Source organism: Macrobrachium nipponense, chromosome 1 (assembly GCF_015104395.2).
Source record: "Macrobrachium nipponense isolate FS-2020 chromosome 1, ASM1510439v2, whole genome shotgun sequence".
In the NCBI taxonomy this organism is placed as follows: domain Eukaryota; kingdom Metazoa; phylum Arthropoda; class Malacostraca; order Decapoda; family Palaemonidae; genus Macrobrachium; species Macrobrachium nipponense.
This window is the reverse complement of record NC_087200.1, coordinates 14,148,002-14,174,484: the sequence shown is the minus strand read 5'-3', so window position 1 is coordinate 14,174,484 and position 26,483 is coordinate 14,148,002. Positions and strand designations below refer to the sequence as shown.

The window sequence follows — 26,483 nt, the reverse complement described above, 5'->3', positions numbered from 1 at the left end:
GTTGATAACGCTGGTGACGCCACTCAGCATTATTTAAAGTACGCAGCTATTGTTTACAAACATTCAACATGTGTCGTGTCTCGTACACCTTGCGCGCATTTCGTTTGCTTTTTCGGTGGTATCAACTCTATACGCAGTTACCTTTTGATTCATCATGGGTCCCAACATTACTACTGGCTATCTATGTTCTAACCATTTGCTATTGTTAATCTCTGAAATAATGGAAAGTGTTTACATGGCATCTCGCATTTTCCTTCTTCAAAATGTTTCCATCATTTCCAACTCCAAAATAAACCTTAAGTTTCGTCTATCCTCTCCTCTGCATGAAAGTGATGAGCGAAAAAAAGATTTAATCAAGCACCCTTGCTTGATTTTTTTTCAAGCGTAGACCTATTCTAAAATCATGCTCACACTTGAAGCGCGCGTTTCAGTAGCAAATGCAATACGTATTGAAGTGTTAGGTTTGGAGTGAAGGCAATGTTACGTACGTAGGTTACATGTGCGGTTCGGTAGCGAATGCAATCTTTAAGTTTTGTTAAGCTTGCCGGTAAAGAAGAGGTTAGCCATAGCTTAAATCAGAGAAACCGCTATGCCATATTAAGTGCGTAGTAATTAAGAAATTAAGACGAATCTTTTATGTCGTACTGTAATACGTCAATGTTTACGTGTAAGATTTGGTAGAGAAACCAGTTACATACGTAACATGTTCGGTTCGGTAGCAACGCAATCTAAGCTTTTTAAGCTTGCCGGTAAAGAAGAGGTTAGCCTTAGCTTAACTCAGAAGCTGCTACGGTATACATTAATTATAGAAATTAAGAAGATTCTTTTATGTCTACTGTAAAAATACGTCATTGTTTACCTGTGAGATTTGGTAGTGAAACCACTGTTACATACGTAACGTGTGCCGTTCGGTAGCGAACGCAATCTTAAGCTTTCCTAAGCTTGCTGGTAAAGAGGAGGTTAGCCTTAGCTTAAATCAGAGAAGCCGCTATGGTATAGAATAATTATAGAAATTAAGATGATTCTTTTATGTCTAGTGTAAAAAGACGTCAATGTTTACATATGTAACGCGTGCGCGGTAACGAACACAATCTGTATGCTTGGTTTACTATAAGCGTCCTCGTAAAAAAGATGTTAGCTTGATATTAATGCTGGTACGTAATGGTATAGTAATTATAGAAATTAAGAAGATTCTTTTACTTATACGTACGTACGTATATATGTACCATGCAGTACCATAATAATTGTCAAAGTCCAATAAGCTTGAAACCAGCCCTGATATTGGACAATTTGCCGTAAAAGACGCACCTTTTTTATAAGGACATTTATGAAACAAAATCGTTAATATCATAACATTTACTGAAAGATAATTTTCAAGCGATTTTGTGTACAGTATTGCAATCGACTTCGTATAAGATTTCCCATAAATTAATATCGAATGCAAACGTTTCTACGCCATGGTTTGTTTACATCCTTAAATGCGGACTTACTGTAGGCAAATTTTCGTTGTTTAAGTTTTTGATAAATATAAATTGGGTTTATTTTAATAGTTTATTAATTTACTGTAATAATTAGACTTGCTTTTCAATGTTTTTATTATGTTAGCAACACATTTTATGGCTACCCACTACACTACGTTCTACTTACTAATCACCTAGGTAGCCTTAGCCTATGGCGCTTGGTCAACAATGGTTGGACGCCGGCCAGTTTTCTTTTATACTGTATGTTATACATTTAAAATTATAAATATACATTTAACATGATATTTATTTAACTTTTAACTTATTTAGTTGTAATTTACATGTAATGTATTGTATAAAAAGGCAAGGTTAGGGTAATAACTGATGGTCAAGAACGGATTAATCCATTTTCCGTTATTTCTTATGGAAAAACTTGATTCAGTTCTCGAAATAATTGAATTTCGACGCTCCTTCTGGAACAAATTATCGTCGAGAACCGAGGCTCTACTGTACCTCGCAAAGCAGCTATCACTTCTGGAGAATCTGCGCGCCGTTTGGGAATAGTTTATGTCCTGCATTTAGGTGTCAAAATTCTTGTCTAGGGGAATTTGAACATTTCGACAAATTTCCGGAAATTTCAGCTTTATAAAACATTAAAAAAAAAATTAAAAAAAAGATAAAATAAAAATAAAATTAACAACAATGACGATGCATGATGACAACAACAAATAAACCATGATTTAAATTAATAAATTAATATATATATATATATATATATATATATATATATATATATATATATATATATATATATTGTGATGAAGTTGCCAAGAGTATCTGGGTCTGGGCACCATGAATACTTGGGGGAAGTAGCCAAAGATCTGGGTCTGGATACCATTAATACTTGTTAACTCAAAGTGCCAAGCATCTGGTTACTACACTTACCATTTGTACTTGTTAGAGCAAGAGACTCTTTTTATTCCTGGGTCTGGAACACCTTTTATACTAGGGGGACAGTTTAATCAAGTACTTGGTTATTGATTACCTCACTTCAGCCAGACACCTGACCCCTCATCACATATACTAAACGACTGAATACTCTAAAGGTAACAGTGATATACTAAACGACTGAATACTCTAAAGGTAACAGTGATCCGTTATAGAACTTAACAGTCAAGTAAACAATCAGTCCAAAGTTCATTAAATTAGATGAGGTAATCTTAATTAAAGGGCATCACTCCTTCAACAATTTTAATCTAAGTACTTCCCTGGTTCTGATTCATTTGAGGAAAACAGCACAATTACGTATCAGTATATTTCTACCTAAACAAAATAAAATATATTATACTGGTAGTAAATGAAACTCACAAAATTTTTAAATAAGAAAATTTCTTTCTATATTCAAAATTTATAAGTGAAATTCACAATCTCAGGGAAATTTTTTATTACTTGAAAACAAAAGTTTACTTAAGTCTTGAATTAATTATTAAACAAAATTAAATCAAAGTTTATCAAGAAAATTAATTAATTCAAATTATAAAGCAATAATTAAATTTGAAAAGAAACTTAATTAAATGCAAATTAATTCACAAGTATTAGGTTAAAAACAATTATGCAATCAAAATTCATTCAAACTAATTAAACAAAATGAAGAGAATGCAAAAACATAATATATAATATGAAAAGCAGTAAAAGTATTGACAGCACAAACATTAAGCATATGAAATAGACATGTCAAAAGAGCAAAACCAAAGAAAAATGCATAAAAAATGTTTATCCTAACACTGCAAAATAAAAACCTCAAATTGCACTTCAAAATATTTGTAAATTACCTTTATACACAGTTGCAACTTCTCACTCAAAAAGAAAGGCCTGTTACAATCTTCAACATCTTCAACACTTTCGTGGGCGCCTTCACAAAAATAATAATAATAACACTATGCTCAGATTCCAAACACAACACATATATTATTAAGAAATTACACAGATAGTAATATTGAGTGACCGATTTATATATAAACGTGAGTTACATTACGGTAATGAATCGTTCTTGTGAGAGAGCGAGAGAGAGGGAGAGACAGAGGTATAACAGCCTCTTCACAGCACGAGTCTCGGAATCAAATGCCTCGTCCTATGGGTGTGAAAAAGGGCGTACCAAGGCAAATGCACCCCCTTGGGTGAGCAAACAAGGTCGAGGCGAAAACATATTGCATCATCTCTCTATAGGTTCCTCCTTCTCAGCTGCGTTCTAAACAGGATTGACCAAATGATAAAAAACAACTTAGCTCAGCGGTTTGGAGTGCTGAAAGACTGAGCTGTCCTTGCGGTCAGAGCTAACTTTCTCTCTCGCTGTTCGCTCTACGTATGTCTCAATATGAAGTACACATTATTTAAACATATCTGTACATGTGGGAATCTGAACATAAAAATATACATTTCACAACATTATACACAGTTTCTGAGGGGAATTAATTGTATTACCAACATCATAATTGCTTTACGAAACTTACATTATAGGAATATATATATAATTCGTAGTACATGAAACGAGGTTGACGAGGTTGGGAAAGAGAGCGAGGAGCCTTCGTAAATGTATGATGTATAGTGATGGGAAAGTAAGAAAAAAAATAAGTGCTTGGATGGAGAGAAAGGGCAAAGTGGAAAAGAGAGAGAGGTGGGGGAGTCGAGTATGTACTGGTGTCTAGTGGATATTTACTTATGGGGAAATAAATAAAAGTGGTGGGGAAGAATGGATAATAAGTACTATATATAAGGAAGAGTGAATAACTAACGGTTAAAAAAAACCAACCTTGTGTTCGAAGATGAGATGGTGACGTCATGGTCGGACTCTGACCGGTGATGTCATGGCTTGACTCTGATCTGTGACGTCATGGCTGGACTTTGACCGGTGACGTCATGAGCGGATTTGGGCTCTTTAACTCTTGCATCCGTCTTGGAGCAGAAAGAATGGATTTTGATATTGAAAATATAATCAATAACATTTATCAGTATTTTCACATCTACACAGTTCGTACTATACAGTTAAAGGAGTATTATGACTTTGTTGAAGTTTGGCACAGAAATCTCATTACCCACTGAGACTCACTGGCTGTCACTAATATTTCCTGGTCTTGTTTCATACACACATTCACACAGTTGAAAGAGCGCCCTCAGTGGCGTGGTCAGTATGGTCTTAGCCTGCCACCTTGGTGGCCGCGAGTTCCATTCTCGGGCATTCCACTGAGGGGTTAGAGATGTGTGTGTTTCTGGTGATAGAAGTTCACTCTCGACGTGGTTCGGAAGTCACGTAAAGCCATTGGTCCCATTGCTGAATAACCACTGGTTCCATACAACATAAAAACACCATACAAACAAACAATTCAAAGGGGGAGCAAATTCTGTTGTAGAAGTGTCAACAAAGTTCTCGTAGAAAGAAGGGCTCAAAATTTCGTAGCCTTAAAAGTTAAAGGACTAGTTGGTTACTCAGAAACATAGTACAGAAGTGTATGGAAAAGATGTTTAAAGTATATAGGTATGTGGATGAAACCAATGGAAGGGTTATCTTGCTTCAAGTGGATGATTTTAACTGAAATACCAAATTGGGATGCTGAAGCGCCTCAGCGGTGTGGTTGGTACGTATGGTATTAGCGTCCCACCTGGGTGGTCGCGGGTTCAATTCTCGGCCATTCCATTGAGGAGTGAGAGATGTGTATTTCTGGAGATAGAAGTTCACTCTCGACGTGGTTCAGAAGTCACGTAAAGCCGTTGGTCCCATTGCTGAATAACCATACTGGTTCCATGCAACGTAAAAGCACCATACAAACAAACAAATTGGGATGCTGTGGAACCTGTTAATTATTTTATAGACAAGGGGATAAAAAGTTAGTAATTTGAAGGTGTTTGTAGAGAGTTACAGCAATGATGAAGATTTCAATAAATTGTCTGCACATGAAAACTGGACCAAATACTTTTGAGAAATCGAAGAATATTGAATGCCATTCACAATTGCTAAGAATTGCACAGTTTTTTTTTGCCATAGCATCCCACAATGCGAATGTAGAGCCAGTATTTTCACTAATGAAAACTCAAGTGGACGAAAGAGAGGAATAAGTTGAATGCTGCTACAAAGAACGGTCTCTGGACATTGCAATACAACTTCCATGAGACATTAGCAGTGACTTCTACAGCTACATAAGATACAATAAAGTTCTGAAAATGATCAGATCTGAAGACTAACTAAGTTAAGATTAAACTGCATTTAATCAGCCTTATGCTAAGTTTTATTATTCTTATTATTTTATCATACAAACTTCCTTTTTTTTTTTTTTTTTTTTTTTTTTTTTTTTTTTTTTAAATAGGGGGCGTTGGGGAGTGGTTCAAGAGGGAAACGTCCTGAGTTATGAGTGCTCAGATATGCAACCATAGCATAGTTATGATGTCTTGGTATCATGTCTCATTAAATACAAGTCTATACGAACGTAGATGTAAACACTTCCATTATATCGAATATGTAAAGATTAAAAACTTTGATAAAAAAAAATCCATCCTCTGGCAATTACAAAAGATTCAACATGAATAGATTTGCATTGCTCCTACAAGGGATGAGATTGGGCGTAGTTTTATCTTTAATGGGTTTGTTTCGTATTGGAAATATATTTCTAATAATAATAAAAGTTCGAAAAATAGTATGGATATCGCCTTCACTGCAAGTCCTTGCGCATAACGAAAGCATAGTAAGTGAACTGCGCAACATCATTGCACTATGAAATAAAGATGTAAAATACTCAAGGACATCAATAAAAAGATCTGATAAGATGATCTTTGAAATGTATAAACAAATGCTAGTGAACGGTAGACCAATAGTGGTACTAACCAACGTCTTATCACGTCGTACTATTTATAGTTGCTGCGATCACAATTGAAGAGTTAATCATGATAATGAATGCTGTAAGTTTGACGTTCCCTCTGATGCTGTCTACGAGCGTTTTTTTTTTTTTTTTTTAACATTTATGCTTCGAGTGACGTCATAAGTCATTAATAGTCGATGGGAGTCTATAAATCACCGGCATTTTTGTGCGTCAAAGTTCCACTTCCTAACTGGTATGGTAAGCAGCGCAACCCTTACAAGCTTCACGTAAGCTTATTCCAATTTAAAAAGGATGACCATAAATAATAACATTGCTTGTGAACTAAGTTACCATAGCCATGGTATTTTTTCACTAACTATAATTACAATTAGAGGGGTAAAGGATTATTCAAATAAAAGAGCAGTGAATGAAACTGCCAAATATGACGTAGGCAAGCATTTGAGATTAAATTTGTGTCAACCAATAGGGACCCCATACACTGAACGATTATCTGTATCGTTCGCAAAAACATTGTGTTTGAAATATTATAGTCTTGGATGCAAAAGTGGGCGGAGTTTCGTGTCTGAACGATCTCAGCGGGAATCTGTCACGACCAGGTTTGCTGGCTTGCAAACTGTCATAAACAGGTCATTCAATGTATGTTTTGATATAATGCTATCGTGCAAGTCTTTTCTAGCTCTAGAGATGATCCCATGTATATTATACGTTATTTCAAGAAAATTGCACATTACAAGTGTAGTACCACCTACCATCACTATGAATATTGGACTAGTCATGCAATAAAACAAATACTTTAGAATTTATGTATGCGGCAGTAGAAGGCTGTGGTAACTACTCAGTAATGTAGCTAATTTAAAAATTGTGATAATAGTCCTATACCCAGCCTTTAGCAACATTTTTGTAAAAACCCACCTTTTTTTTTTTGCAGTCCTGATAATCATATACCTCAAACTGGAGACATAAGTTGTATGCCAAAGAGACAGATTATATCGTAAAAAAAGCTGAATATAGCGGAAAAGGAGCGAGGTGGAGAGTGGTGTATAAGAAATTTGGCACGAATAACAGAAATATTTCTCATGGTCGCTCGAGTTATTTGTAGTTTTCTTTTGAGAAGTCAAACTTTGTATTGGACTTTCAAAATATCAAGTGATCTATGACTAATTGTGAAACGGGGCGCGGCGATAAATCTCCAACAGCCTCAATATCTGTCCTGTACCAAGTCAAAAATATTTTGATCTGTGAATTAAATCCGGAAAAATGCAATATGTTCGCGTCGTGTTAGGGCGAACTTTGAACTTTCCACCGTAGAGGAGTTGTATCTATATTGACGTCGCTAAAAAAAAATATAATAAATGTTCTAAAATATTTGTTATTTGTGCGTTTATTTCGACAGCGTAATGAAGGTACATTAGCAAGAACTAAAGGGGAAAATATTGTTTACATTTAGAGATGATCAACACAGACCATCTCTGTTGCAATTTACTTAAAAGAGAGAGAGAGGGATGTGCTTTGTTTATTTGTCATGAAACCCCTCCCCCTCCTCCCCCCTCCGCCATTATACCTGTCTACCCTGGTATTCTCACATTCGGTATTGACCGCACGCACATGTATTCACACATGACATAGACACTGTTCTCTCTCCCTGACTGCTTCCATCGAAATCAGTTATTTCAAGCTACAACCTAGGGGATGATTTCCTTCCTTCCTTCCTTCCTTCCTTGCATGATTGCTGCGAACCAATCACAACTCGTACAAATCTCCTGAGCAGTGGCGCGCGCGCGCTGGCGGCCGTGATCGCTCGCAGAATTGGATCTGTATCCTGACGTGGAACGTAAAATTTCATGCACGTATTGGATATATCAACTTGAATGGCTAGTCTCATGTACGAGAGAGAGAGAGAGAGAGAGAGAGAGAGAGAGAGAGAGAGAGATTATCGGAGCACTGGATCTAACTGGTGTTGATGGTCTACCGTTCTTGGGATCTTGGTAGTGGGAGGCGTTGGGCTGATGTTGGTTCGGGGTGGGGTGGGGTGGGGCTGTGACGTAGCGGTGGCTTGTTACGGTGGTTGACTCCTGGATGCTTCAACGATTACCGGTTAAATTCATGCTTCTGTTCCTCCTTTAGAAGCTTCTTCGTGACTTGTCATGTACGTAACAGTCATCCACTCTCTCTTAGTTCCTGTTCGTAGAACCTATGTGACTTGATAATACATAGGCAATTGTGCACTGTAGCGTTCTCTCTGAGGGGAATTTGTATAAACACGAATGGATTGAGTATATATGTGTATGTGTATATGTATACCAGTCCCAAAGGACCTGGAAAGGTCAGGAACTTTGCTTGCATTTTCGTAAAACATAAAGTGTAGTACTACTATATCAAACCACGGTGGGTTAAAATATTAAGTCTATGAACGCCTTCAAACTGTCCTAATACAACCTTCATGTTGTAAATAGTGTGTACGTTACCTTACAGTTTCCCAGAAATACAAATATGAAACCTTGCGGTGGCGAACGAAAGAATTTTGTATAGTTTTTTGTTTAGACAGAGCTGGAAGTGCATAATTAGTTTATGAACAAGGCGTGATCCGACCTCCAGCTTTACGGTCGAATAGAGAGAGCATTGTTTCACCAACGAAGATTAAACTAAATCCGCTATATTTGATTAGAAATTATTTTCTGTACTGTATAACATGCACATTATGTTTTACATATTCTAATAACTCAAATATATTATCCTAAAATTTGATTATTGAAGGTATCTAATGAACATTGTAATTACCTCTGGCAATAAATAAAGCCAAAGTCTAAATAGGGAAGTATATAGACCTTGAATAAAACTATACTTTTTTTTTTTCATCTGTCCATCCGCCTGTGGTGTTTTTGATGGTAACACTGCGTACCGGGCTTTAGATAGTTACGCTATTTGTAAGTTTTAGGTAAATAAAAGGATATCTGGGTGTTCATTTGCAACTGAAAAGTGTTTTAATAATTTACTGTATGCGAATTACACCGTTAATATTCGAAATAGGATATTGTTATAATCGTTGAATATAAGCTGAATGCAACTATCTAAAGCTCGGGACGCAGTGTTACCATACAAAAATACCAGAGGCGGATGGACAGATGAAAAAAAAAAAAAGTTTTTTTTACAGGTGCTCCATTTGTAGAAGTGATATGAGCTTCAGATTTACATTTTTTTTTGTACATTCAACTTCGTTATTGTGAAGGAGAAGATGATGATGAAGAAGGAGTGACATTACTGTGGAAAGAAAAAGAAGGAGAGAAATTACTGTGAAAAGAGGAGAGAGAGAGAGAGAGAGAGAGAGAGAGAGAGAGAGAGAGAGACTTGTTGGTTATTACAACTTCAATACAGTGCTCTTAGAGGGGAATAAAGTAGTAGGTTTGAATGTAAAAATGATACTCCTTGAGTATGATTCAGCTCTTAGCTATAGTCATTTTGGACACTTTCTTTTTTCACTTTTTAAAACGCTTAGAAACGTGTGAGATTAAACTCAAACTAAACCAGTGATTTGGGGGAAATTGATATGAGATGCATGCCACTCACACGTGTAGTGCTTTACTCAAGGAACAGCGATCCCGACTAGGGATTAAGCTTTGATACTTTGCAGCTCACCCCAGCTGCAACTTCTTACATTCCTTTTACTGGACCTCCTTTGATATTCTCTTCTATCATATTTTTCACCCTTGCCTGACAATTGATGTATAGTGCAACTGCTTTGAGGTTTTCCTCCTTGTTACACCTTTCAAACCTTCTGTCAATTTTCGTTTCATCGGCGATTGACCTCATAGGCCCCAGCGCTTGGCCTTGGGCCTAAATTCTATATTCTGTTCTATTCTACACTGAGGGGTGTACAGTGTAATAAGAGATATGTATGTAAATCCCCAGAAAAAAAGAGAATGTAAACCGCAAAAGATTCAGAAAAGTCATCGAGTTTATGGAAAGCGTTTGCAGATTATAATGCCTGCATCACCTCTCTTACTTTTGATTTTTCTGTTTGAAAAGGCGGAGCCGAACTTTTTTTTTTTTTTTTTTGTTTTTTTTTTTTTTTTTTATCAGATTTATAGACCATAGAAAGGCAATAAAAAGGCCAGGAATAAAAAAAATCGTTTTCAATTTAAGTAATTAATCCATCTTCCCAAAGGTTTCATTATAACTCTTCGTTGCTTTCCCCATATAGCTGTGTGTGTGTTTTAAAGGGGGCAGATTCAAATTGTGATTGTTTTAATGTGATATTTCAGTGACAATGTTTCAGTGACAATTAATGTTCCCTATTTCTTCTTGGTACGGCGTCAATAACCTAGACTTACGTGCGCCAGTCTTCTAACCATGGAACACTCAATCAATTCTTGATTATTATTATTATTATTATTATTATTATTATTATTATTATTATTATTATTATTATTATTATTATTTATTGGAAGGAGACCCTCTTTCAAACAAGTCTTATTGAAAGATATTGCTGCATCAGCTGCATTCAACTTGTAAATAGTCTTCTCTATTTTCTAATAATAGCTTTCTCTGCTATTACAACTGGCGAGTATTGCGCCGATATTACTCATGAGGAGCAGTCAATTTCAGGGATAATTGTCACAAATTTATTTATTTGTTACAGTAAATGAACAAATAGGTCAAAATATAAGTTAATATATTGGCCAACGTTTCTCTCGGTATCATCCGAGTATGATCACGGCAGTGGATCGGAGCAGACTGCTCCGATCCACTGCCGTGATCATACTCGGATGATACCGAGAGAAACGTTGGCCAATATATTAACTTATATTTTGACCTATTTGTTCATTTACTGTAACAAATAAATAAATTTGTGACAATTATCCCTGAAATTGACTGCTCCTCATGAGTAATATCGGCGCATACTCGCCAGTTGTAATAGCAGAGAGAAAGCTATTAGAAAAATAGAGAAGACTATTTACAAGTTGAATGCAGCTGATGCAGCAATATCTTTCAATAAGACTTATTATTATTATTATTATTATTATTATTATTATTATTATTATGATTATTATTATTATTATTATGAATGTGCATAATGAAATTGAACGTCGAACAGTGAAATGGCTAATTGCAGTTTATGTAGTGGAATAGCTACAGCCTTTTTAAAAAAAATTTTTGAACTAAAACCTGATAGCAGATCATAATAGCGTTGACAGCTAGGTCTAAAGATCTTGGTGGACAGTTCATAAAATATTCGTAGCCTAAGTGTAGAAAGCTAACTTATTTCTTGATTTTTTACCCATATTTTTCCTGACATTTTTCCTTGGGAAAGGCCAAGTATGGTTTATTAAAGGGTACTAAGGCCTTCAAATTGTAAACGATCCTGTTTACGATTTTAAAACCTTCCGAGAAGCAATGTGGGATTATTGATGAGTGTACTTTTTTTTCCATAAAGGCTTCTGTTTGGAATATGGAAATACGAACCAAAGAATAGATTTCCTATTTTTGTAGCAAGTTGTTTAGTTTGTAAGGGGCACTGGTGGAAATTCTTTATTAATATAGCCACGCCCGAGGCTAAAAAATGTAATCTGAGAGAGAGAGAGAGAGAGAGAGAGAGAGAGAGAGAGAGAGAGAGAGAGAACCTAAACTCGCACCCTCCTCCCTGACTGTTAATAAGTGATTGCAGGGAAGGGACAAATGTGTCGAGGCGGCTCTTGTTATGATATTTGCACATGACCCCAGCCCAGTATCGAGATTTGCATCTCTCTCTCTCTCTCTCTCTCTCTCTGGATATGATGGGGAAGGGGGTTTAGTTCAAGCTCCCGTGAGCCAGAGAATTAATCGAAGAATAGCTAAAGGGACCTTCACAACAGGTTTTTTTTTTTTTTAACATAATGCGGCTACACGGGCCCTGTTGTGTGTGTGGTGAAATGTATTTTATCGTTGATGTAGTAGTAATAGCAGTAGTAGTAGCAGCAGTATTTTGTATTAAATTAGGAGTACATCTTTCATTTTTAATTTTTCCATTTCAGTATTATAAACGCATGCATTAATCTATAAGAGACATTGTTTCGGATGCATTAGTCTAGAAGAGACAATAAGTTGTCGGATGCATTAGTCTAGAAAAAAAAAAAAGTTTTCGTATGCATTAGTCTAGAAGAGAGAATAAGTTTTCGGATGCATTAGTCTAGAAGAGAGAATAAGTTTTCGGATGCATTAGTCTAGCAGAGACAATATGTTTTCGGATGCATTAGTCTAGAGAAAAAAAAAACGTGTTTTCGTATGCATTAGTCTAGAAGAGACAATAAGTTTTCGGATGCATTAGCCTAGAAGAATCATGTTTTCGTTAAAAGACGGTACCTGAGGAAAAAATAGATGGGTGCAGGGAAGTAAAATACATGACAATAAAATTTTAGGAAAGTATTTTGATAAATTTATGAAGGAGCGGTGACCTCGAAATAGGTCGCATATGAAGGACACGAACCGGTTTATTTGCAGTACGCCAGATAAATAAGAAATCCAACTATATATAAGTTGTATTCCGTATGTTGCTGCGCCTACCGAAAAGGTTCACTACTTTACCTTCATTTCACTGCTTTTCCCTCCCCCGTAATTCATTTCCGGTCGGGAACCGGTACCATTATGGCTATTGTTTTTGTTGGGGGGGGGGGGGGGATTGAGTGGTAGTCCACTCTCAGTCGGTGAAGTTTTAGTTTATTTTAACCTTTGTTGTGCGCTTTCCTCATGGACATTTTTTTCGTTTTTTTTTCTTTTTTATTTGTAGGATTAGACTTATGCCTTAGGTCTCCGACAACGACCCCTTAACACTTGTGCAAGCCTTTCGTCTGTTGCATGAGAGAGAGAGAGAGAGAGAGAGAGAGAGAGAGAGAGAGAGAGAGAGACCTTGTTTATGGCCCTGAGGCTGTTCTGGCTTTTATCACTTTTTTGCCAAAGCGTATCTGGCTTATTCGGAGTGTAATATCGGGATGTTCTCTCCTCCACGTCAAGAAAAAGTCATGCAGGCATAACCGTTGTGCTTGCTTCATGACTGTTATAACGAGGTGAAGTATTGATTGGACGGCGGACTAAGGCCGCGGGGGAGGGGGTTGGGTGGTCTTGGGGGAGAATGATGACGCTTTGGGGGCTTAATGGAGGTAGCCCGGAGGGTTCCCCGTTGTCTCGCGCATTCACCTTGCGTTGATTTTCAAGTTGCATGAAAATTTCCTCTCCAGTGTGCCAGCGATGTGCAAGTTAACTTGGCATTTTTTTTTAGTATATATATTTAATAACATTGTGAGCTTGACATTTCTCACTATCCGCTCCTAATTTCTTTTCCGTGGCAAATTTTGAATACCAGCCTTTCTTGCTGAGATGCCAGAGGAACGGGAGAGAGGAAAATGTTCATTTTCCCTTGGAAAAGTGGACGTTTGTGAAAATTTTCATGCTAACGTTGATTTACACCTGTGGTGCATGGCTTCTCTCAAGTGGAGGGAAAGAATTCCTCTATGTTGCTACATCGGGCAACTGCGCAGCCGCTGTCATGCAACGAGATGCCAGAATGTTCTTTACTTACATCTGCGTAGCTAAATCTTTCCCCAATATTTCATCCAGCGTTGCTGAACGTTTTCCTTTCATTGAAAGGTGGATTGAGGCACTTGATCCAGGGTATTACGGGGGCATTACATTGGGGCATGAGTCTTGCGTAAAAGAAGCGTAGATAAAGGAGCATTAGCAACTCGTGTCCCAAGATCATAGAGGAGTGGGGCGGTCTGCCATGCTGACTGTCAGTCAGTCGGTTGGAAATAGGGCTGATTAGACGACGTGCGTGAGTGTACTCGTTGTGCGTCGAATTCCAGCCCTCCCCCCCCCCCACCCCCCCCCCCCTACCTAGACACTGATGAAAGAGGGGAAGGGTATATAGTATAGCCATATTGACGGGGGATGTCCTCAACTGATAATCCTACGGGTTTAGTGCTTGTGTCGGTGAAAAATTAAAAGTGACAGTAAAATAGACTTAAAAATAGACCAATTTTTCTCGGTTATAATGTTCTAAAAATGTTATATACATATAATGCGAGAATAATCATTGTAAGCCTATGTGATATGTGACACGAAATGGCGAAGATTATCAACTGGACCATCCAGAAGTTTACCCTCCTTCCCTGGATAGTAGGGAGCGACTTGCAACGGGAAACATGATTCAGTGATCCTCGGAAAAGTGCATTGTTGCAACGGCGGACAGCCAGCCCACCACCGCGGCCGCCGCTGCTGCCGACGTGATATTGCATCTTTAATCTCGGATATCTTTTTCGGCATTTTTTTTTTCTGGTGTAAACGTTTCAGGGTCCTCTCTCTCTCTCTCTCTCTCCTCCTCTCCTCTCTCTCTCTCTCTCTCTCTCTCTCTCTCTCCATCCACGAGTTTTATCCTTTTGTTCCACTTCTTTTGTTGGTCATTTGCTTGGTGATATCTTATTATTCAAAGCACCTGCCCGCTACTTCCTCTTGTATGTGTTATAATTATATATATATATACATATACATACATGTAAACAAATAAAATATATAATAAAAATGAACGTTGCCTCCTCCTCCACTCTTAAACATCATCTTGCAGTTCTCCATTCTTTTCATATTGCCAACCTCTCTCGATAAAACACTGACCCGTTGTTCATTTTTCATTCACATTCAATAACCCCACATCTCCCGTTGGCGGGTGTAGGGCTCGCGGTCTCTTATACGTATCCTCTCTCATTCCTTTTACTGTACTTCCTTAAAATATCTTATTATAATCATCTTAGTTTCTATTCCTTCCTGATAATTGTTTCCTAGTGCAACTGCTGTGAGGGTTTCTTCCTTTTAACTACACGTCTCTCTCTCTCTCTCTCTCTCTCTCTCTCTCTCTCTCTCTCTCTCTCTCTCTCTCTGTTGAATATATATATATATATATATATATATATATAATATATATATATATATAATATATTTGTGTGTGTGTGTGTAAGATTTATCCAATGTCATTTATATCTTGAAGCCTCATCACCGGTCAGCAGTGAAGGTATCAATATGGTGATGATGACCTTTTTCTGAAAGACATTGAGTCCAACCATACCGGTTAAAAGGCCGAATGTTGAGCCATGCTTACTACAGTTGGGAACTTGAATTTTACCAGCGAGTGGAGAATGATATCCAGCGATATTCGCTGCCCGAATGAAGTTTTGTGGTTCGACAATAAATGAGAGGTTATTGTGGTTTCAGAATTGAGTTGCAATTTCACACCACTATCATCTGGCAACGTGACAAATTTTCTCTTCAACCTGTGCATAGATTATGTACTTTTGAAGTCATTTAGTTCTTTTATTTGTCATTTGCAGCCAGTGGAATATTTGTTGAAACATTATCAATAGTATTAAAACTTACTACACAAAGTATGGTAACTCACTATGTACTTAAGTGCATTTATCGATAATGGGTTGATATTTGTAAATGCTGTGACCATTCATTTCTCTTTGTAGGGTACTTGCGTGTTATCACTGTTATACACTGATTGCGTTGTGTCAAATTTTCTAGACATTTGCAAGAAAAGTATTACCATGAAAGCAGTACTTATGCTGTTGTTTTACGGCTTTAGAAAATACAGTGTAGACTTATTGCAGGTACCATGTACTGTGTATTGGTCTAGTCATGAATAATAATGAATTCATATCTCACTTGACAGCTGAGAAGCTGAGAGTTATAATTATTGTAGTAGTGTCCAGCACTGTGATAGTCAAAAACAGCATGACTTTCAAGTTCATTGAGTGTAGTGAATAGAATGCGAAGTTTGGTACCATCTGTGATGGTAATGCTGATAAAGATTGGTGTTAAAAGCTTATTTTATTTGTCTCGAGTTTACTACAGTATTTGGTTATTTAATACAATATTACTAAATTGATGTAATTGTGTTAAAAGCATTTACAAGGTCAATTTTGCTTCTAATGCGTGGAAGTACAAGTCGGCAAAATACATTATTTCTGCATGTTTTTTTTTTTTTATTGTACAAGTCTTATTCTATCTTCATATCCCTCTTACAGTCAAAATGTGAAATAAAGTACTGTAGTCTTCCATCGACAGTTAGTGGCTGTGAAGTACTGTAGTATCTCTTTGGAAATTGTGTTGTTATCGGTATTCTTTTGTTGGAAGTTACTTTGCACAAATATTATTATCGCGATGTCACGTGGCGTTGGGCTGAGTGTCATGGACAGCCTTCGGCTTAATTCGCCCGATCGCAAAAATGTCTGGAAAGAAGAGAAGGAACGCAAGTTGGCCAAGCTCAAGCAACTACGTGCAGAACGAGAAAAAAGACGCAGGGAGCAGTTGGCCAAAGAGGTGCTTGCTTTTCCTGTTTTTTTTTTTTTCCTTTTTCTAGGCTTGTTTATAGTAAGTCATAATTTTCCAGTGAAACCTGTAAAAACAAACTTCAGACTTCTGGCAGGGGTTAGGCTATTATTAATTATTATTATGATTATTATTATTATTATTATTGTTACTGTTACTGTTATTATTGTTGTTGTTCAGAAGATGAACCCTATTCTAAGGAACAAGCCCACAGGGGACCTCTTGACTTTTAATTTCAATATGGTCAGTTGGTTAGTGGCCTATTTTGGGAACGTGTAAGAAGACCATCTTACTTTTTTTTTTTAAGGATACTATTGAAGTTTTATGCTTTTAGTTCATTTCATGTAAATTTGATGCTTTACGACGTTAAAATTCATAAATGCGCTGTATAGACAAGTGCTGGTTTATTTTTCTTTTAAAGGTTTGCATTCAGCTATTTCCATAGTGAGTAATTGGCAATTACCACTACCTGTCGAAGTACTTTTAGCTTTGTCACCAAGGTAGTTTTGTTGAGTGATTTTTAGTCTCGATTTTATTGGCTTTAGAAAATGTTCAGTTTATGTAGATAGTGGTGGGAACAAAGTAAATTATCATCAGTTGTTGTGGGAAAGATAAATATGTAGTACCGTATTTACTAGTTTATCTTTCAGTACTGTAATTGTAATGTGATTAGGTAATGGTTGGTGAAAGGGGCGTAGATGTTTCCTATAATATTACCATGTGTTCAGTGCTTACCGTAAGGAAGGTACAGCATATAAAAGAAAAAAAAATTACAATTTTTTGACTTTCATGAATGGACTGTACGGCCTTTAGCACAATTAATTCCCAACTCGTATTACATTCAGTGCTTGATAAGTTTGTTAGTGTTGTACGCATTTTACGTAGTAGTGTGTACTAACAAGAATACCAAGGCTATTGACATTTTACTTGGCCTTGATAAGAATTGTTGCAAAATCACTTGTAATGTTTTCCCCTTCGTTTTCTCAGGAAAAATCTCTTATCACTTCGCATTGCTAACCACACATTCTCTCTCTCTCTCTCTCAAATCTCTGCTCTCTCTCTTCTCTTCTCTTCCCTCTCTCTCTCTCTCTCTCTCTCTCTCTCTCTCTCTCTCTCTCTCTCTCTTTTGTATGAAATCAAAAATACCGTATATTTCCACGTATAAGACGACGTTTAAATCTCCAAATTCCCCCCTAAAAATTGGGGTCGTCTTATACTGCAATACTAAAGATCAAACCTTGAATTCTAAGATGCGTATCTATAGGCTACCCTCGGCCTGGGTGCTATAGCCTAACCACCAACATACATAAAGATTCACTTTATGAAATAAAATGATAATAGAGGTAATAAAACCATTTCACCATTTACATTATTGGCATATCTTCATAACAAATCGCCTATTTGAGGAATAGTTCGAAATCAATGAAAGAAACTTTTATCTATGCGATCCCAGCTGAGAAAAATGTAAACATCGAGTTGCGGTTGCGCTGAGAGCAAGTTTTATCTTTCGTTATCAGTTAAGAAATTTCATTAGTAGTGTGATTACAGTAGTAATAACATGTAGGATACCGTAATATTTATTTGTCACTAAAGGTTTCTCATACATATCACGAGATTGATCACATGTACCACGATCTTAAGGATTTCTGGCGAGTAGACTTCGGCTTCGTCGTCGATGTACAAATCATCTTCGGTACCGTCCATGGCGTTTTCAAAATTATTTCATGACACTATATTTTCACGTTCCCTCCCTGCTTTTATGATAAACGGAGCGAACATCGTGAGGCAGCTCGCAAAGCTGTTTGTAATTCAAAATTGTAACTGTGTCGGACAATTCATGCATATGAACGATGATTGTGTACAATTATTATCGTTCATTATTGTAGTATTATTAGCGGTTGTTTGAGAATGGCGACGAAACGTAAACAAATGGATTTCCTTTGCCGCGACCTTCTGTGTGAAAAACATATAATAGACTCGGCTTTGCTAATTTGATAATTTATGAAATAAATGTATGTATGTATCTCTGAATTAAGTTCATTGAGCAACTAAAGACAGTGATATCGGTAAAAGGCGATCAGTTGAGACTGTAAACAAACTTAGTATGCAAATGGCGCATCATCGTTTTGTTTTTATGATGTAATACAATAATACATTTAATATGATTGCGGTAAAACATGTTTTATTTAAATTGTCATTATTCTCAATACAAGTATTATTCGACTTTAACAAGTGGATATCTATCAGTTTAACAAACTGGGCGATACAATTTCTCTCTCTCTCATCGATTGTAATACTAATGATACTCCTCCATCCTCCACTACAAAATTCCGCTTTTTAAAATTCTGAATGATGCGATTATTGCAAACATGTATTGGCTTAAACAACCGAATAGCGAGACGCTGATTGCTGACGTCATTTACCGTAACTGTCGAGCGTTTATTAAGAGCTCCGTTAAAATGGTTAAACCTTGCCATTTCTCAATGAGTAAAAATAAAATGTGCACGTTTTCAACCAAACTTCGTTATGGTAAAAGGTATCTCCCAATTATATTTCTCCTAACAAATAATGGCGATGAAGATATCGATAATACTCAAATCAGCCGAGATTTTGAGAATGTAAACAATATCAAATGCAAATGAAGTACATGACGATGTTTATATTCTGTGATACAGTAACGATATGATAATAGTAATACTGTTATTGGATACAACAAGCAAAACAACCTTTATTTATGTCATCATTATTATTAATATATTTGTACTGTTTAATTTTTGCAAATAATCACTTTTCTCCAAAAAATATTTCAATTTGTAATTTAGAAGTCGTCTACACTACATATATGAGATAAATTCATGAAAATTAGCTATGATTTTTGGCCTTGCTTATCTAAAGATCCTCTTATACGCGGAAATATACGGTAAATCCAAGTACGTATCAGATACTATGCATTGCTTAAATTATTTTTTTACCCTAAAGTTTGAACCAAGGAATGCTAAGTAATTTCTGGAAGAATTTCGTGTATAAAATGCCTGTTTTATAGTTTGAGAACCTTTCTATTCAGGAATTTTGCAATATTTTGTGCATATGATAAGTCATATCATTGCAGCAGTATTTTGTGTGCGTGAGGCATAGTATTGTTTTGTACTATGCAGTGGATTTTGAATGTGGAATTTCAGCGGCAAAGTATTATATAGTGGGGAATTTAAGAGCTCTCATTATTAAATTGAAATTTTCATTGATTTTTTTCTTTTATATTCTCGTTTGAATTTCTGACAAATTTCATGGCTGTTGTCATGTCTTGTGCATTGGCTGTTTGGGTAGGATAGCTTAAAAAATAACTCCCTTTTCATAACTACTGATTTCTACTTGGAAAGATTAGCTGCTACTATTATTTTGGCAAAACTGTGTGGTTTCACATAACTAGGAACATCAGATTATTAAAACAGACAGGTACTGGTCTTTATTAAAACAGACAGGTACTGGTCTTTATTAAAACAGACAGGTACTGGTCTTTATTAAAACAGACAGGTACTGGTCTTTATTAAAACAGACAGGTACTGGTCTTTATTAAAACAGACAGGTCTGGCTTTATTAAACAGACAGGTACTGTCTTTAATTTTTGAAAACAGACAGGTACTGGTCTTTATTAAAACAGACAGGTACTGGTCTTAGCTAACTATATTACAGTGTACAGTGGCTCCCCCTCCCTTGTTTTTGCGTTTCACATTTCTTCATTTTATTTCGTTGCGGATTTATTTAGAATACATTATTCACTTGTCTCCAGGGGATTTTCCCAATTTGCACATTTTTCCATAGAGCAATATTCACTAGTAAAGTAATGTATTTTCATGACTAAATACATTTTAAATAAATGATTTACTAATTTACAAATGTTAATATTAATGTAAACACAGCCAAATATCTAAAATGTTTTAATACAAATTAAATATATCTGTAGTACAAATCATAATTGTTCCTACATAATATACAAACCCTTGGTGTTGTACAATAGGAATTACTTAAGGTGAAGCCTGGAAATGGCCGCTGAACATTCAAAGAAGGTGCTTAGGCAGTTAATTAACTACCTGTTTTTGGGTATCTTATGGAGAAGATGTATGCAACTGCTCTCTCTCTGCCCAACTGTCACTGTGCTTTCTGCCTTATAGTGGGATCTTTCTTTGTTTTTGTTGTGTGTTGCCTATTTGATAGAAATGCAAACCCACGAATCAGCGAAACCCCAAAAAGCCACCTTTCAGCACGTGTGCTTGGGAGTGGGAGAGAAGTAGTGTGGCAATTTTAGATCATTTGTTTATGTCGACCCTCATGCCCTTTGCACTCATTGTCGAGGGTGTGAGTGTTCGAGAGATAGCACTTATGTGGAGTGTTGTTGTGGGCCTCCTGAGCAGTGGGAGAAGTTTGACGGGAGGAAACGCTATTGGAGGGAGGCTTCCCAGGCTTTGTCTGGGTAGCACGCCCCCGACTATGCCCTTGGTTGCCGACCCTTTATTGGCATTTCTCTCTCGCAGCAAACTTCCTGTGCTTGCTGTTTCTCCTTTGGGAGAAATCTCGCCTTCATCTTCTGATTCTTTGGAGGAAGAAGATCAAGGGGGAGGGGGGGTGGGTGAGGGTGGAAGGACAACACTTCTCTGAGGGCCTCCTCTTGTTCCGAAGGGGAAGTAGCTCCTTTGGAACGAGGGGGGGTGGGACTCCTCTCCTTAATTTGACTTTTGCTTCTGCAGGTGTGGCTTTGGATTTAGAGCAGACGAGGTTCACTAGGCCTAACTGGCTCTCCTTCAGTGCAAGGCTTGATGGCACTTTATGCAATCTCCAGTGACTCATGCCGTAGTTATGACAACAACTACTTCTAAAACCACGCACAGGATCGCTACAGTACTTACGATGGCATTTACCCATCACCCGACCAATGTGACTCCTTCAGTGGTGGTGGTTTAGAAAGGTGTCGTTGTCTCCATCTTCATCATTGTCATCTTCTGCTGCCTCCCCTCATTTTTCGAAGACATTGCAATCCAAGAAGAAGAAGGTAGCCTCTCTGCCTCCATCCATAGAGGAAGCAGTTGCGGTCTCCTGTCCGCTCTCCTAATCCTTCAGGATTGGGAACAGTCATGCTTGCCCCTGGGTCTAGTATTATGGAAGCCACAGGAGCCAGACTTCGGTTCGTGCTCCTGTCACTAGTTCAAGGGTATCTGCCTCTAAGGCTAGTGTTGTGTAAAGTGCTCGTTATCGAGACTTTCTGAGTGTACGAACCTCTAAGGAGGCTCATGCATCCAGGATCAGTGCCAGAGAGACATCTCACCATCCTGATTCTGGTATAGGGCAGGAGAAGGGTGCAAGTCATGCAGATGGTTCACCCCTTCTGGTCAAAACTGACACTATTGTCTGTACAGGTCCCAAGAAAAATGTTTCTGTCTCTTGAGATTGAACGTCAGGAGAGGCTGAGATTAGGTCCCCTGTGCAGTCTTCTTTGTGTGAGGTTTCAGCCTCGAAGAAAACTGGGATGCGTCACGAGGACGGTGCAAGTTCTTGCCAACTGGTGGCTCACTGAACTCCACCCAACTCCCACTTGCATTTGTGCGACAGGACTAGTTCAGTAGAAGCGAGCTCTCTGTCTGGCAAGTGAGAACCTGTGTGCTCTCCTCCGGAAAGCGTTTCACCGAGGCAAAAATGCTCTCCTAGACTTGTGTTGCTGTCATCACGTGGGGTTGATGACCACACTTGACTCGCCCCTCCTGCTGGTTCTGCCAGCAGGGGTTGGTGAGAGCATCCAATGCTTGTCTCCTGTTCTCTGTACGTACTTCCTGGGGTTATACCAGGAGAGGGTGAGGCAAATAGGAGACACTGTGGAGTTGTCTCTCCAGAGTTAAGCTGTGAGGGCCTACGTTCCTGGTTCAGTTCTAGGATCGCACCAGACTTATACCCAAGCAGTTCAGGAAGGATGTAGGGGGTCTGTTGACATTCTCCCTCCTGCGGGGAGAGTAGATCAAGAGGACTGTACCCTGGAAGGACTGGAGGGTCTCTTGCCTCGGGATGCAGACACCCCAGAAATACAAATGACTTTTGGTGAGACGGTCGCACTGACTCGTCAGCACAACGATCTTGAGGAGGGGACCACGGTCTCATCTGTGGATCGACCTTCATACCTCGAATCCTTCTGGGGTCCCAAAAAGGAACCCAAGCTTTTGACATGGTTGTTGCGGTCCACTCTTGCTGAAGATGCCTTGATCAGGTGAATACGTAATCTTGTCTTTGGACAAGCTAATTCGCTTTGATCAAACCATTCAGACAAGTTTCTTCCCCCTCCTTTGCCCCACCAGAAGCGTTACTACACATTTACACGTCCTTGGAGGGGTCACTTCCGACTAAACAGGTTGACCTCTTGTCTCTGGACAAGATTATTCGCTTTGATCAAACCATTCAGACAAGATCGTTCCCCCTCCTCTGCCCCACCAGAAGCATTACTGCGCATCCTTGGAAGGGTCATTCTGACTAACAGGTTGACCCAAACTTTGTTTGCCTAGGTCCGGGTCTTTTGCTACAGTATCTTACTGCGGAGAGTATCTCTCTTTTGCAGCAAGAAGCAGTGAACCTGGAAGCTACCACCGTTGCAGCACTCCAGGCAGTCTCTTGGCTAGATTTGTGGTCATTCACAGTATCTAGGGTTGTTGCTTCCTCAAGTTCCATGAGGCTTTTGGGTGGACTCGGCCTACGGGAAATTGTGCCAATCTGGAGGTAGGGTCATTTCCTTCCTTGCCCACCAGATGACAAACTTGTGGGCGAACCTGGTTTTGAAGAGGAGGGACACTGTCCTTACTCAGATTGCCAAGTCTATAGGTCCTGAGTCAGTCTTGACCATAAGGACTGGACCGTTGCTGGGTTGTGCCTCTCTCCTCTCTAGCTAGAGAGCAGGTAGATGCTGCGGTAGACAAGCGACGGGCAGAAGAGTGTGACCGTTTTGTCCACATGACAGTGTCAAAGACCTCTGGGTCTTCACGCTCCACTGCAGCTCAACCTTCGGGTCAAGCCAGTTCTTCAAAGTCTGTGACTTCTTAGGGGGCTCGTGGAAAGGGTTCGCAATCGTGCCCCTTTCACCCCACCTTCCCAGCTAGAAAAGGAGGCAAGGGAAAGAAGATAAAGGGGCAGCGATATGGAGCAGAGACTTGGGTAGTAGATGTCCTTCTGGTGGGATATCTACTTCCCTTCTAGTCTCGGCCACCCGTCTCCAATAGTACTCCGGTCCATCTCCACGCTATATTCACGGTTCACCAAAGGACCTGGCACTAAAGCAAGAAGTGGAGGACATTGCTGCACAAAGGTGTTGTGGAAGTCGTGTTGGACCAGTCTCTGAGGTTTACAACTGTGTCTTTCTCGTAGAGAAGACCTTGGGGGCTGGTGACCAGTCATAGACCTATCTCCTTTGAACCGATTTGTTTGCCAGACATGTTGCGAAGGCGATAGCATGCTCTGTGCTTGCTTCCATGAGGGAGAACGGCTTCATGCTTAAGGTGGACTTGAAGGATGTGTACTCTATCCTCGGGGAGATGGTGTACCAATTCAGGGCACTCTGTTTCAGGCTCTCAACCTCTCCTCAGATGTTCACGCAAGTGTGCACCCTTTTTTCAGCTTGGTTCCATTCGCACAGGATATATCTGTTGAGGTATCTCAACGATTGGCTTGTCCAGGCAACCAAGAGCTCACAGGGACGGGGAACACCTTCACGATTTTTGTCACAATCTGAGGATTGTGATAACTTTCGAGAAGTCCGATCTCGTACCCAAGCAGAGGATAAAGTACAGAAGAATGATGATAGATATGGTAACAGCAAGAGTCTACCCCTCGGACTTTCTTATCTGCAGGTTCAGGAAGCTGTTCCTTTTTCAACAGGAGCAGCCAGCTCGGCAATGCCAAGTCATGATAGGTTAACTATCGTCCTTGGAGAAGCTGGTCCCTCACGGGTGGCTTCACCTTCAGTCTCTCCAGCAGAGACTGAGGGAGTTTTGGTCAGTCTCGAGACCCTCAATCCTTTCTCGCTCCCCCTCTTGCAGGAGGCGAGAGAGGATTTGAACTGGTGGCAGGACGACAGGAACCTCTTAATAGGAGTATATTTTCTTACTTCCCTTCCAGCAAGCTTCTTTTTTGGATGTGTCGACTAAGAGATGGGGCGCACACCTGGAGGAGTTGCTGACTTCAGGTGTGTGGAACTGTCATGAAAGGCACCTTCACATGAATATCCTGGAACCCTAGGTGGCCTTCTTAGCCCTCCAAGAGTTTCAGGATCGAGTGATTGGATACTCCATGGTGTAGATGAGCGACAATACTGCGGTAGTGGTATATGTCAACAAGCAAGAGGGTCACGAATCCCGCTCGCTTCATCAGTTGACAATGCAGGTGCATGAGTGAGCCCACTCAGTAGAGATTTCGGCCAGGTACATTCCAGGCAAGAGGAATGTAGTGGCTGACAAGCTCACCTGCCAGAATCAAGTGATAGATATAGAGTGGTCCTTTCACTTGGACATTATGGAAATGCTGTTCAACCTGTTTGGGCGACCAGTCGTAGACCTGTTCACCACCCGGTACAACGGGAAGTTGCAGACCTTCTGTTCCATTGTAGCAGATCCTTGGGCTGCTGCAGAGGACCCGTCCCAACATCCGTGGGACAACCTCGAGGTGTATGCCTTTCTGCTGTTTTGTCTGATTCACAAGGTGATCAGGACATGATTGAACAGGCAGAACAGAGATGTGTAACCTCCCAGGTTGTTCCCAGTAGGCAGAAGGGAGTCTTCTTCCCCAGTGAACAGATCTAGGACTATGAACAGTAGACCTCTAGTTTCCTGTTGAACTGTTTAGTGAAGAGGACTAACATGATTCTTCTCCAAGTAGACAAAGGAGACAAAAGAATAACCAAGTTTCACTTAAGAAACTCAGACCTCTTATGTGGGACCTTACTCTGGTACTGAGTAGAGTGAGACTTGGTTTTCACTTAGGAAACTCAGACCTCTTATGTGGGACCTTACTCTGGTACTGAGTAGTCTCACTCAAGCTCCTTTGAGCCTGCACCAATCGTCTTGAGGGAAACTGACTCTGGAAACAGTTACCCTCTGACTTGGTTTCCTTGGAAGAGTTGATCTCCATGGTCAAGCTTATGACATAAACTTCCTAAGACCCTGATTCCCATGGTTCACGGTGACAGATTTACCTCCTTTTCCATTCCTTACGGTGTGGAGTTTGTTATGAACAACCTTGAAGAGTTTCTGTTTTGACCTGTCAAAGCACTACGTTGTTATCTTGAAGGGCTCGCCACATTGAGTGTAGGTGTCGTAGACTTTATGTTAACACAAGCTAGGTTTGAATGCTAGTTCCTGACTGCAATAAACCACTTTCACTTTCTTCTACCTGAAGGATGGTCCCCACAGATCCTTGGACACTTTTTCCTTGAGTCCATTGGTGGCTGTTTAATTAGTGTAACTCATCTAGTGCCCTTGGTGGGACAGTTTTCATCTTGCCTAAGATGATTATGTGGAGTAGAGAATGAGTGAGATGTCTGGTCTCTTTTCTTTCCCTTTTCTCCTTTCTTCATACCTATGAGCGACTTAAAGAATAGGCACATCATACGCTGGAACTGGCTTGATGCAGGTGAGTGTTGCAGCCATACTGTTCCAGCACTTTTTTTTTTTTCTTTTCTTTTCTTAAAACATACAATCTGCTTCTCAGTAGCTTCAACTCCTCTCTCCACCAAGGGGAGTGAGAAGTGGTGACAAACCCATTTCTTGTGGCTAACATAGTTTGT

At 39.0% G+C, this 26,483-nt stretch overlaps 1 protein-coding gene across 50 annotated transcripts in view; it reads left to right on the top strand.

Moving 5' to 3' along the window:
- The window catches only part of LOC135219137 (cytoplasmic dynein 1 intermediate chain-like), a 181,950-nt gene that overhangs the window by 25,478 nt on the left and 129,989 nt on the right, over positions 1-26,483 (top strand). For 25 of the 50 annotated variants that reach the window (XM_064255618.1, XM_064255616.1, XM_064255603.1 and 22 more), the window contains exons 1-2: positions 14,036-14,129; positions 16,375-16,669. The exons of 10 other annotated variants lie outside the window; for them this stretch is intronic. In XM_064255618.1, coding sequence (XP_064111688.1) covers positions 16,511-16,669 — 159 coding nt within the window. In that variant the 5' untranslated portion in view covers positions 14,036-14,129; positions 16,375-16,510. Of the gene's footprint in view, positions 1-14,035; positions 14,145-16,374; positions 16,670-26,483 lie in introns of those variants that run through there. 15 more of the 50 variants (XM_064255630.1, XM_064255623.1, XM_064255636.1 and 12 more) reach the window with 4 other exon arrangements.